The 13969-nt window shown below is 44.9% G+C and overlaps 1 protein-coding gene across 1 annotated transcript; it reads right to left on the reverse strand.

The window, feature by feature from the left end:
• Positions 1-902: 902 nt before the first annotated feature.
• On the reverse strand, positions 903-13909 carry LOC144129341 (pyrroline-5-carboxylate reductase 3-like). The gene is made up of 6 exons (XM_077663394.1): positions 13712-13909; positions 13556-13617; positions 10246-10425; positions 5083-5295; positions 3452-3544; positions 903-2376 (listed from the first exon to the last, which is right to left on the reverse strand). Exons 1-6 carry the CDS (start codon positions 13809-13811, stop codon positions 2170-2172), a joined length of 855 nt encoding a protein of 284 aa, XP_077519520.1. The 5' UTR covers positions 13812-13909; the 3' UTR covers positions 903-2169.
• Between the last annotated feature and the right edge of the window lie 60 nt (positions 13910-13969).

Genomic DNA, 13969 nt, shown 5'->3' on the forward strand with positions numbered 1-13969 from the left:
TGGCCCTTTTTTTTTTTATGAATGATACCTTCTAACCACGGTGGCCGAAGGCACCGTTCGCAGCTGGTGGAGCACTCGGCTCGCAGCGAGGTTTATGGAGCTTCTCCCAAGCGAACACCCCAAACGAAGCTGAGTGCCAGGCCGGGGGCCGCTTGTACCCATTTTTACCGGTGGGTGTCCGGCGGTGGGTTTCAAACCAACCACCTCTTGCAGCCGTGACGGGCGCCCAACCAACTAGGCCACGGCTTCGGTAATTGGTTCTAGTTCGCAGCGAATGTTGCAGTCACATGGTTTTACTTTGCTGTTTGTTTCTCACACAGAAGTGAACAGCTTTGCTCAGATAAATGTGCCCAGTGCCCTGTTGCCTTTCTGGATACTGACTAGCGGGCCAAAGTATGACCTCTGGCATTCTGCTTAGGGAGCACTCTCGATGAATGGCCACATTAAAGTTGTCTCTTTTAAATGCTAATCCCAAAGCCCAAGAGCCTCACCACTGAATCCGTTGCTGAGTATGAGCGTGGAAGCAAACTGTGTTAGTGTGCAGTGGTGCTATAAGTTCAGATTGAAGACAAGTCGCCGCGGTGGCTCAGTGGTTATGGCGCTCGGCTGCTGACCCAAAAGACGCGGGTTTGATCCCGGCCACGGAAGTCCAATTTCGATAGAGTTGAAATTTTAGAGGCCCGTGTGCTGTGCGATGTCCGTGGTCGAAATTACCGGAGCCCTTCACTACAGCATCCCCATAGCCAGAGTTGCTTTGGGACAAACCAAACCAAGGTATAGACAGCTAGCATAAAAGTGACGCAAACAAATAACATCAACAATTGAATTTGCCACAGTCGCACGGTTCACAAAAGTGCACAGAGTTGGTGTGGATCAATGAGATTAAGCAAAAGGGTTTCAGATGTTGGAAAAGAAGAGCTCTTTATTTGTGCTCTACAAAACAAGCAAAACTGTTCTCAAATGTGCTGGACAAGTTGCTGGACTGCCAGTGAGAGTTCTGCCACATTCCAAAACAATAAAAAAATTGCACAGCATTGGATGGAAGGTAGGGGAGTTAGGCTTAATGGGCATTCAGTCAGCCCACACTGAAATTGAAAATGTAATGTGGGAAGTCTCCAAGAAGCGCTTGTTTCAGTTTACCATCGTAATACTTGTTCTCTAGACACGTGTGCTGACAAACACTGCACATTGTACAAAGCCGCCCGCGAAAAATTAAATGCACGCTATTACACTTATCACAATAATATTGGTAGGCACAGCATACGCTACACGTGGCAATAGTGCTTTAAAAGAAAATAAACGCATTAGTATTGCGCTAAACATATCGTAATTAAAGGAAAATATAAGACCTGCTGCACAGTCTTTCACATTATACGTTTGACCACAGCTACTTTCACTAGGCAATATGCCCTAGCAAGGCATCTGGTCTAAATCTCGCTATGTGATGATTGTGGCCATTGACACGCTATTTTTCCATGCTATGTGAGCATTGACACAATACAAACATTGGCATAATAACTCTGCACCTTGTCCGAGAATTACATAATGAGTCAATTTTATGCTTGTAATACTAAAACTGAAAATCGATTCAGTGCGACACTATGTAGATGTCAGCCAACAAGAACAGCTTGATGTGCGTTCACAAATCCCTCTTGCGCTAGCAGAATACTTGTTTGTACTGCTGATGAATGCCCAAGTGCTCGTGCTGATTAAAAAAAAAATACTTTATATAGTACTGCACACTTTGCGGCTTCTGTGGGAATGATTTGTAACTTTCATTAACTATGCTGAATAACACCGAGTTTTAGCCCAAGATCATAATCCATATGGCAGCTTACATCTATGCTTGAATGCTTCACACAGCAGTGGCACATGCAAGTGGCAAGGCAAGAACTGAAATCAGTAATGAGTGCTGACATTAATTAAACTCATCGCTTTCAGTTCACACATTCAACACGATACATAGGCTCCCAGTAATACTTAAAATCTATTAAAGCACAAAAACCATCTAGAAAAGTATTGCGTCCTTATGTGTGCTTTCGGCAATGGCAAAGCGATGAGTTCCGAGATCCGCAAATGCAATCGAAGCAGTATAGAACACCCTTGGGACAAGGTTCAGTTGTGCCTGGAAGAAACTCAGCACTGCGTGTGGGAGTGGGCACATCTAAGTCAGTTGCTGGGGCACTTGCTCTCAATCTTGTGCCCCAGCTCCTGGGCACGACGCGTGGCGGCCTCGACAGCCTCGGCGAAGGCGGCACGAACGCAGCGGCTCTCGAGTGCTGAGAGCCCATACGCTGTGGTGCCGCCAGGAGAACACACATTGTCCTTGAGTTCCTCCGGGTGGTAGCCGCTATCCAGGGCCATCTTGCCAGCACCCTGCAAGGTAGTGTTCAAGATTGCGGCAGAAACACAGCTCGATGATCAGGTGAAATACCATCACGTGATGTCTATGATGCATTCACACAACAGTGACAGCAAGAAACTGATTAGTCTGAACATGGAGTTGCATGAGGTACCTGCATTGATGAACATTACAGCTGATCTCATGCATTAGCAGAAGCAGAACAAGGCATGGACATGTTCTAGTTATACAAACAGCTGCATCCTGCCATTGTCACTGCTTTTTTTTGTGACTCTGTGCAGGCATCTGTCCTTGCTCTTTTATGTGCATTGTGCCAAAGGCAGCAGCCCTTGAGAACGTACGCTGGCACTGGTAGTCTCATGGACAAGTCAACAGTGTGCTGGACTTAAGAATGAAAGATAAATATAGTTAAATTCCTGCCTTGACCGATGGCGCAACAAAGGCATTAAATTTAAGAAAAAAAAACCTATGGCTTACGGGCACGCACTGCAAATAAGATTAATGATGGTAACCGTAGTAATAGTAACGACCTATGAGTGTTTTATTTTTATTTTTTACAGAAGACCTCAGCAAAATGTGGCAGGCAAATCCCAATTTCTGCATAAATGCGAAGAATGTGCGTTGTCTAGATTTTTAAAGATGGTGAAATGTGCACTGCACTGTCACGGTACTGCACATGTAACCAATGAAGATACAATTGCTAACGATTAATCATCAATAAGATGCTATTGCCACATCCTTCATGAGAACTGCACATTTGCTACATCTCTTGCAATCATGATGAAGACACAAGATCAGTAGTTACACCCCTTCGAGACCTGCGTGGCAACTCACTCATAATATCATGAAGACAAAGTTGACAGCAATATAGCTGCATTTTTTCTTTGTGGCCTGAAACGGGACACTGACATCTTTTTCTTTCCATTCCTCTGACACGAGCCCTCACCACAACCATGGTAACAATGCACATGGCATGCTATGCAGCCATGATGGTCAACAGAAATGGTTACTACCATAATACGGATTCACTATTAGAAACCATACGTGTGGGCATGGGAAGGGGATGGCAGGCCCTAAACAAGTGCTCACCATGATGGTCTGTGCAGCAAACTTTAGAGCCAGCTGCCTGGGCATTCCCATCTTCACTGCCCCATCTGCCATGCCCTGGATTACCAGGCACACCTGTACGTACCAAGCAAAAGATGCAACATTAATTTGGCACAGATCAACTTGGAAAATTTCAGCCAGCTATACTACCACGTATGCTGCAAGGCATGAGCACAAGCACTTGCCTGTGGCCCTGAACTATAAGCAACACTTTTTGATGTGCTAGTTGCTTCCTGACTGCAAACAAGATCTACGTGTAGGTGAAAACAGAGGAGAGAACAGAGACAACAAGGCAAAGAGCACAGCTTCCAACTTGAAAGAAAAAAGTTCCTGACTTGAGCTCATACACTGTGCAGTGAACAAGTGAAATATGTATAACAGAGAGAAACAAGCAAAGCAAAAAAGTAAGAGTACGTCTGGAAAGAGCCAGAAAGCAACGAACTGGAATGGGGCTGATGAGAGATGGGCAGAGAGCAAGATAAAAAGCTAATGCAATATGACAGTAAGAGAAAAGGATATAAAAAAAAGTAAAAGGAAGATATATTATCTAGGCTCACCCCTGCACCCCTGTCCTGTTGCTTCTGTTTTCCAAGTACAGTCGAACATTGTTATAATGAAACAGTTAATAACGAAATAATGGACATAAGGAATAAACGATGATTCCCTTTGGGAGCTTGGTCAACGCGGGCTATAACGAAGCTATGGCTATAGTGAAGGAATCGTCGGGCCCCTTTAACTTTGTTATAACGAGGTTCAATTGTATAAAAAATTTTTTAGAGCCATCGAACATCACTTAACTATCTTGGTTGTCTGCTATCAGTGGCAAAGACTCCGAAAGCACTATGTCTGTTAGGCTGGGTCCACAACCATGGAAGAACCTCCTCAGATGCATGGAGCTTTAATAGTGGTTGATTACAATGTTCACAATGTAGCACCAAGCAGTTGAGTACAGGAGCAACGAACCATAAAAAAGCTCTGAGGATATATTCAACAAGTTTTTCTACGCAGCTTCTAGTTTTCCATTAAAAAGCAGGTTGCACTGACAAACCATGAGTGCACCGCTCCTCTCCCTAGCCATGAGGTCATTTTCCAAAGCAAGCAGGCCTCTCATATGGTTTTTGTGTGAAAAGTGGAAGCTGTTGTGGTTTCAATGTTCACGCATATCCGTGATGAAAATCACGGCCTAAGTGTGGCCCTGCATGCGATTTGTGGTGCCTGCATGTTCACCATAAGCAAGCTTTTTCTGTAGGCATTCCTTCTATTTGAGACTCACTGCCACAGAACTAATGTGAATTTCTATGCTCCTATTCTATTAATTCATACTAAATAAGTTAGTTATAAATGGGGCTCTTATAAGTGGGTTAAATTGTATAGCAGTCGTTTAGAGTATGTATGGATTCTCTCTATTGTACCACAACCACTCTCTTTTCTCAACATGCACTACTTAAGCGGAAAAGGATCTGCACAGCATGCTGTACCAGCTACACTAAGAGTATGTGTGCTCAGCTGTACATCGAACCACAGGCAGTAGCATGGGAAGTATAGAGACATGCATGCTAGGCAGTAAATTCTGGCTCACAGGCACCGCACTGCATGAAAATCCACAAGCTCACATAGGCTGGGCCTGATCCGCTGAGCCCGCAGACGGCATCCATGATGCTCTCCGAGACCTCCTCGCAGAGGCCAATGCTGCCCAGCAGGCCGGTGACCAAGGCAATGTCATCAGCATCCACACCAGGGCCACGGCTAATGGCGCACACACCCGCACCCACCGTTACACACGTGTTGGGCATGCACCGCACCACTCGACATGGCACACGAAGCATCTGCAGAGTAAAAGAGTTGAGATGAGTGAGAGTATAAAATGTTATCCCCTTGATCAACTAATTTTTCACTAACCACCACTGAAGACAGAGATATACATTTCCAAAAATGTCAGAAAAATGTGCCACAGCTGTCACAATGCTACTGTAAGAGACTTAAAATTCTGTTGCTTGTACTGAAAATAAATGTGCACTAACATTACAGATAATTTTTGATGGCCAATACCAAACACGTTCAATAACAAATAGATAATGAATCTGACAAGCAGTTACCATATGTACGCAAGATTCAGTGACAGCTATTAAGGTATTTATATTTTTCAACACGTTGAAGCAGAGAATATGAGAGCGACTTCATATCTGTATAGTTCTAGCGTGCTCTTTGTAGTTTTCCACACATAGTCGTTTTTCGACTAGCGCTCCCCTCCCTCCTCCAGTCTGCCACTCTAGGTCCACGGCGCCATCCATGACCCTCTCCTTTGGCGCGTGTTTCATAGAAGCTGCCGCAGATGGACCATTCTGAATTTTCCGTTCTGGCCATACACTCTCTCCTCCTTCCATGGTAACCGCCCTCCAGATGCTTGCTGTAGTAACCAGCCTCTGGTAAGGCATTTCTACGCTCTCCTTCCAGGATAACTACCTCTAGGTGGTTCCCATGGCAATCAGCAGCCCCTTGTGTCTTACATAGTTTCTCCATACCTTCCTGCTTCCATGGTAACCATCCCCTGGTTGAAGATTCCTCCGCTTTTGCCACACACTCCTTCCACGGTAAACACCTTCCGGGCAGTTCCCGTGGTAACCAACCTCCAGTTACATTTCCTATGCTCTTGCGATCCCCTTTCTCCCATGACAACTCCTCCTTCTGGGTGGCTACCCTCCAGTTGGTCCCCGTGGCAACCACATGCTGGCTGCAACTAGCAATACTCTCACCATCTCTTCTCCTTCCATGGTGACCATCCTCCAGTGGGGGTTCGTAAGTTCTGCCACACCCTTCTTGTTCCACAGTAACCACATTCCGGGCAGTTCCCTTTGCAACCACCCTTTTGGTTACACCTTCCTATGCTATTGCGATGCCCTCCTTCTTCCAGGACAACTTCTCCTTCTGGGCGGCTACTCTCCTATTGAGCACATACTGACTGCACCTTCTTACGCTCTCATGATCCCTTCTCCTTCCATGGTAACCACCTTCCTAACGGCACCCATGGTTACCACCAGTTATGCCTTCCTACGCTCTTGCTATACCCTCCTTCTTCCACAATGACCCTTCTCCTACAGTGACAAGCACCCACCGGTTGCACCTTCTTGCGCTCTCGCCATACCTTCCTCCTACCACAGTGGCTGCCCTCCTGGATGGTTTCAGTGGTAACCACCCTCCAAGTGGTTCCCATGCTAAGGCACCCACCGGTTACACCAACAACTACGACACACTACTACTGCTACTACTACTGCTACTACTACTACAATGCAAAACCCAAGAACGGGCACTTAACAGCTGCCACTGCAGCCGTAACGAGATGAAAACGTAATGTGTCCTGTGGTCAGTGATAGTGAAATCTGCCAGGACAGATGTAAAGCAAAGGCCACATGCAGAATGTGCAAGAAAATGGGAGATGTCTGCATCCCAGCAAATAGCAACGCTGCAATTTGTGTGATAAGGATCCCTACAGTTGCTTATGAATCGATGTAGAGACCATGTAGGTGGGTGAAACAGGCAAGCACCACCCACAAATATAAATAAAGCATACAAGAGAAAAGTAAGCAGTATAATTAGCAGTCAAGACCGGTGACATTCTTCAACCGGTCTAAATCAGTGATGTGCTTTGTACATATAAAAAGATGCACAATTAATTGAAAACTGAACATTCACCAGCTTAAACCAACAGTGGTTTCACGTACAACTCATCCATAAAGGGCCCATATTGAGGTTTTGCCTTACTACCACCACCTCTAACAATAATACTTCAAAGCCAGTCACCCCTCAAGACTGTAGCCAAACACTGCCCATGTTGAAACGTGATGCATATTAGTGTGCTAGCACTTATAGTGGTCATTCCCTGCACTTAGCTGTTGTGTTTGTTTGTTTGTCTGGCAGGTTGCCCACCAGGTTGTGGGTAACCTGCCCAGGTGTGTATGTGTGTGCATGCGTGCATGTGTTTGTACATGTGAGTGCATAGATCTGTTGAAGGATGCAGAGGAGATTGTGGTAGAAAAACTAGTCACTCTGCATACACAATGCTTCATGACCTCAAGTGCACCAGAAGCTTGGAAGCATACTAACATAATCTTAAGGGGGGAAGAGGGTCTTAGAAAAACATTTTTATTAATGAAGCCACAATTATGAAATCTTCGAGGAACATGTATTTTTGTGTGCTGATTCCAAATATGGAATTTAATTTCATGTGCAACAATTTCTTGAGCACTTATGCAATGTGTTATATAACTTTTTGTGGAGAGCTTTCAAGAAATCCTGTTGCAGGGAACTTGCTAGAATGCATGCCATTGGCTTCTCTTGACATTAAGCTATGAATTAAAGCTAAAATTATCATCCTGCCTGTCGTAGAAGTTGAGTTATAGAATTTTGAAATTGTCCCTTCAGAAATAATAATAATAATAATAATAATTGGTTTTTGGGGGGAAGGAAATGGCGCAGTATCTGTCTCATATATCGTTGGACACCTGAACCGTGGCCTAAGGGAAGGGATAAGGGAGGGAGTGAAAGTAGAAAGGAAGAAAGGTGCCGTCCGGAATAATTTCTGGAGCCCTCCACTACGGCACCTTTCTTCCTTCAGAAACAGGAAGACAAATTTTTCTTCTTGTTTGTGAAGTACGAAGTTCAAAACCCTGTAACTTAACTTCTGTGATACGCAGGATAATAATTTTATCCTTATTGCATAGCTTGTTGTCAAGACAAGCAGACGGCATACATTCTAGCAAGTTCCCTGCAGCAAAATTTCGCTAAAGCTCTGCACAAAAAGTTGCATAACATATTGCATCAAGTCAACAAGGACTTGTACATTAAATTAAATTCCATATTTGGAATCAGAACGCAAAAATACATGTTCCCTGAAAATTTCATAATTGCGACTTCATTAATAAAATTTTTTTTTCTAAGACCAGCTTCCCCCCTTAATCAATAAGAAAGGAGATGTCAAGGACTTGAAAAATTAGACCGATCAGCTTACTGTCCACTGCCTATGAGATATTTACTAAGGTAATCGCTAATAGAGTCAGGAAAACCTTAAGACTTCAATCAGACAAATGATCAGGCAGACTTTCGTAAAGGCTACTCGACAATAGACCATATTCACACTATGAGAGAAATTCACTGAATATAAACAACCCCTATATACAGCCTTCATAGATTATGAGAAAACCTTTGACTCAGTTAAAACCTCGGCGGTCATACAGGCATTGCGGAATCAGGGTGTATAAGAGACGCATTTAAAAATACTGGAAAGTATCTGTAACGTCTGCACAGCTACCATAGTCCTCCATAAAGTCAGCAATAAAATTCCAATAAGGAAGGGTGTCAGGCAGGGTGACACGATCTCGCCGATGTTATTCACCACCTGTTTACAGGAGGTATTCCGAGGCCTGGATTGGGAACAGTCAGGGATAAGGGTTAATGGAAGTACCTTAGTAATCTGCAATTCACTATATGACATTCACTATATGACTAGCTAAGTCACTCAGGAGATGAACTGCAAAAGTCATGGAAGGGAACAGCATAATGGGTTAATTCCCATACATGCAGAAGGTCATTCTCTACTTCACATTCATAGATTCCTGAAAGTCCTCATAACCCTCCTGGCACACTGGTTCAGAGGTTAAGCAATGCACCACTGCCCTGTGATGGCAGGTGCTCCTAGTGGTCGGCCTTGTGTGGCTTAGGTTGCTCTACCTGAACGACCATTTATTACTTTAACTGCCACCTACCGTGGTGGACAGTTTGCTCACGATCAGGTGGGCAGGTTGTGATGATGCCGCAAGGTCATGTGACCTACGTGGCCCACCTGCGTCCTAGGTTGCTCTCTGGGGACTACCTGCCAGAGCCATGCCTGTGATTTTTTGCTCACAATACCAATGCTGACAATGCCGACACCAGATTTTCAGGTGAATGACGCCTTTAAGGCTGTTGCATTGAAATTGGGGGGGGGGCACTTAAGCGGGTATGACGCGATAGCGTTAAACCGATATGTTTGGAATTGGTCATTCTCAACTTCAGATCCCTGGGCGTCCTCATACCACTCCTGGCGCAGTAGTGCAGTGGTTAAGCGATGGCAGGTGCTGCCACCGGTGGGGCTTGTGCGACCTATGTTGCTCTTCCCAAACAACCTCTCTCTACGAATCATTAATTTAACTGCCACGTGCAACGGTGGGCAGGTTACGCGACATCACAAGGTCACACGGCCTAGGTGGCCGAGCTGCCCCTTAGGTTGCTCCTCTAAGGATATTTTGTGAATTTTCCGCTTATGGCCAATGACCCGGATCACTGATGATGACACTGGCTTTCCTGTAATGTGACATGCGGCCTTTAACGCTATCACAATAAAATGCAGAGTAAATAAGCCACCTGTGTATGCGAACGGATAAGAAAAGAACTTCAGCATATTCAGGCAGCACAAGGTACCCTAAAAGTAGAAGAAATTCGATGTCTCAGTGAACACTTGAACTCTTTAAATGCTTGCTGTTCAGGAGCAGCTCCAGCAATTTACAGCTAAGAAAATACAGCGAAAGAAATACCGTCATGTGAGTAGAATAAGGCACACCATTCTCATGTGTAGTGTAAGCAAGGTTCCTGATTCACCCCTGAAAATTGTACTTTCAAGCCATGAATTTCTGTCCATGTTCAAAGCATTAAAAAATCATGCTAATGTCCCCTAATACACATTTCTGTGTACATCGCTTCTTTTCTGTTCAGAACAGCAACAGCAGCCTATCAAAGATACGCACTGCAACCAGGTGGGAAATCTTGACGGCGGCTGCGACGCTGATGACAAGGTGATTGGTCGTCAGGTGTGGCTGTATCTCACCGCCCACGACGTCCATCAGGTGTGGCTTCACACAGAGGAACACTATGCTGCACTTCTTCGGCACGTCTGCATTACGCTGCGTCGTGTTGTACCCTTCCTCCTGGGTAAAAAACACTGGCGATAATAAGGCACACACCCCTCAGGACTTTGCAATGCAGTTTAAATACCAGTAATATGCACCAACACTAGCAATATACCAGCGCATGAGAATTCTACCAAATGGAACAGTTTCAGATAAGTTTAAGCGTCGTCCTGTGTTCCTGTTCTGTGTCTCCGTCTTTTGCGCTGGTTTTCTTTCTGCAGTCATGTACCGACTTGCCCAGCTCACCACTTTACTAACTTCAGCTAATTAGGAGACTGACAACAACAATTACTCTCTCACTTTGTGTTGGCCAGCTGGTCACATAGCCTATGTGCAAAAACAGCTTGTGTGTACACATAAGCTTCTTTTGCATGTAGGTTACATATCATTGTTTTTGAAGGAATCCTGAAACCCTCATTCTGAACACAGTATACAGTATTCTGTGCCGAGGTATGGACTATAGTTTTGCCTAAAGGCACCTCTTTCAGAGAGTGCACAGCCTTTTGCAACCATAAAAAAAAAGGTACTTTGTTGTGTGAATTTTGTCAAATGTCCTCAACAAAAAGTACCAATACTCAAAAAGCTATGGCTCACAGCTCATATACCAGGTGCCCTAGCTAAAGGTAACCTGCGTTTTAAAAAAAGATGGAGTGTCCTAGCCCGACTGAAACTGAGGGCTGTTCGAGAGTCGCATAGCCTAGTGTCCAGTATTTTTTCCGTTCTCCAAAGGTTAATAATTTGTGAAGACTAATTAGCTAACCTTTTAATTATTGGGTTCAGGAATAAAGTGTCAGTTCAGAAGTTGTGAAAAACAAATGGCAAAACCTTCCACGTGACAGTGATGCTGTGTCAACATCTCACAACGCATCTCAGAGAATGACATTCACTTTTCTCTGAAGTGCTATTCTCAACAGCGCTTTGTGTGAGCAGTGGGCAACAGATACGTGTCGGAAGCTGTCACATGGTTGGCGCAAGCAAACATTTCAGGCGAGCTGTTTTTATGACAATCTTGAACTTCTGCATGCACACTAAGCCATTCACTACAAGTTAGTTATCTTTACCAATTTAAACTATGGAGAATAAGAAAATACCACAGACTAGGCCACACGACTCTCAGCAGCCTCCAGTTGGCTTCACGGGGCTTGGACACTCGGTAATCTTTTCTTTAGAAGGTTGGTTACCTTTAGCTGGGATACCTGGTATAAGCCTGCAAGTGTTGCACCTACACAAGGCTGTAATAAAGATGAAAAGAAAGCACATGGCAAAACTTCGAGAGTTAATAATTTCCATGCAGAGCAGTTCTGAATAATGGTTGCACCAGGGACCCTGTGCGGGCCAGTCGGTGATGGGGAACTCCATGGGCAGAGAAAACGTGTAGGTTGGGTGGTGCACTTTTGTCTAACAAACAGCACAACTGATCATAGCTGTTAACAAGGAACAGATTGGGGAAGAATAAGAAATGAACATAAAATTGCCCAGCCTGCACACAGTTCTTACAGTGAAATCGCACTATTATGTGAGAGTGTATTCTTTCTTTTGATGATGATTATGGATTTTTATGGCGCAAGGGCATCTATGGCCAAAGAGCACCATGACACAAGGTATTTTCGACTTCTCAAGGTGGGGTCAAAGACCCGATCATTGCAGTAACAGCTGAATGTGGGACATCCTCAGGGATGCAAAGCGTGGCCACTTGCATCGCATACCTTCAGTGACTGCATTGTTGCAAAGCTATCCAGGTTGGCCTGTAAGTGCTTTTTGGGGGAGTGGTACAACCACTTCTGTGACTTCTCAGCTTCGAGGGATGGCAAAAAAAAAAAGCCTGCGAGTATTCCTCTGCTATCTCCGTGACTCCGTCTCACTTCTCCACCTCTACTGTCTGCCTGCATCAGCCTGACACTATAGAGATGGCAATGGCAGCAGTAGTGACACAGAGTGTAGAAAGACAAATGGGAAGAAGGAAAGGTGGCAGTGAGTGTAGCAGCGAAAAGCAGATGAGCTGCTTTCAGCGGAAGCACAGCAGTGGTAGGTAGCACTGCTTTTGTAGCAAGGCTGGATGCAGCTCGACCAATTTGATGCACAGCTCCTCTTTTGTTGCCAGTTTAATTGCGGAGTGGTTCCGCACTGCAAAATGAAGGTGCATACCCCAAACATCAGACTCTCAACTGCAATGCTAAACACGCATTGTAAAATGCTTCTCTCGGTTAAACCGCTCTTTTATTCATACTGGAATTTGACGCAGAGATGGCATACGACAGTCTTGCTTTTTAAATACCAAGTCCTGATGATGTACTTTCCCGATTTGATTCAGAATTATAAATCCGCATTATCTGCAGCACTGGCGACCCATAAGCAGCTTTCATATAGTGCGTATTTAGCGTTGCAAGTCAGTCGCTGTCTTTCAAACCACTGCCTCAGAATTACTAGTACTTACGAATTGCTCGAACATATTCTACCCGAGGAAAGCAGTCAGGTTTTCGTGGGAGCAGGTGGTGCAGTTCACTACAAGCCAGTGCAAACGAGGTGCTCGACATTGGCAGTGCAAAAAAAAAAAAAAAAAACCTCACAGTTAACGCGAATTTCAGCCATCACAGCCTTCTCTAGATAGATCGGCTCCTCTACATGCTAAGTCAAGCTAGACAAATGATTATATATACTCCGTTTGGTAAAGCTATCGTTGCAAATCTAATGCATTTATGAGTTAGTAACATAAAGGAAAGAAAATGGAGACATACAGGAGGGCATCGTCGTGCCTTCGCAAAAAAAAAAAGCACAGACACCTTTTTTGATTAATAAATAATTCCAATAAGTAAATAAGTAGCTGACAATCCTTCCAATTTTTACCACCATTAGTTGTCAAGCACCCTGCCGCCGAGGAAATTCCGCGGATAAAATACTCATCGAAACATGCTGTGCACGCACAAGGCAACAACCGTACTCAAGACAGGAACCGAGCTCTTACAGCCCATGGCCGAAGGCGTCAATACTGAACCGCCCCTTTGAACTTCCCGCTTCCACATCCGAGCATCAGCCAAGGTGGATTCAACTCGTCCAACGATGCGCCTAGCCGCAGATGCGACGTACGCGCTGTTAACACAACAGACTCCATCGGCACCCTTGGCATTCTCTTAAAACGTCCCATACGAACCTTTAACGGATCCAGGTTCTTCATGGACGGAGCGCTGACCCATATGTTTTTCGCCGCTACACCTGTGTCGAGATGAATGGAGTATGTGTCAGCAGAGTGCCAGTCGGTTAGGCGATTGCGCCGGTAGTCGCCGCACGACTGCATTCACTGACATACCTGCGCTCCGGATGCCTTTTATGATGCACTGAGCCATGTTCCCAGCGCCAATGAAGCCGACGTTTTCAACTTTTTTCAGCATTTTCGCATCCGCCGCCATCGCGAAAGAAAAAACTACGCACGCGCAAGAGGGAACTACCGCTAGAAGAAACAGAAACTAGGAGCGAGGCGGCGTCGTGAGCATGGCGTGCGATTTTACGAAACAGCGATCAATTCCTTTTTCATGTATCTCTCTGGCACTGTGAAATTCTCATTGAT

Source organism: Amblyomma americanum, chromosome 4 (genome assembly GCF_052857255.1).
Source record: "Amblyomma americanum isolate KBUSLIRL-KWMA chromosome 4, ASM5285725v1, whole genome shotgun sequence".
Taxonomy (NCBI): Eukaryota; Metazoa; Arthropoda; class Arachnida; order Ixodida; family Ixodidae; genus Amblyomma; species Amblyomma americanum.

Coding starts and splice junctions, on each gene's coding strand:
- LOC144129341 (XM_077663394.1), bottom strand. CDS start 13,811: ATGGCGGCGGATGCGAAAATGCTGAAAAAAGTTGAAAACGTCGGCTTC. Junction 13,618..13,711: donor AAAAGGCATCCGGAGCGCAG/GTATGTCAGTGA, acceptor ATCTCGACACAG/GTGTAGCGGCGAAAAACATA. Junction 3,545..5,082: donor GCGGATCAGGCCCAGCCTAT/GTGAGCTTGTGG, acceptor TGGTACGTACAG/GTGTGCCTGGTAATCCAGGG.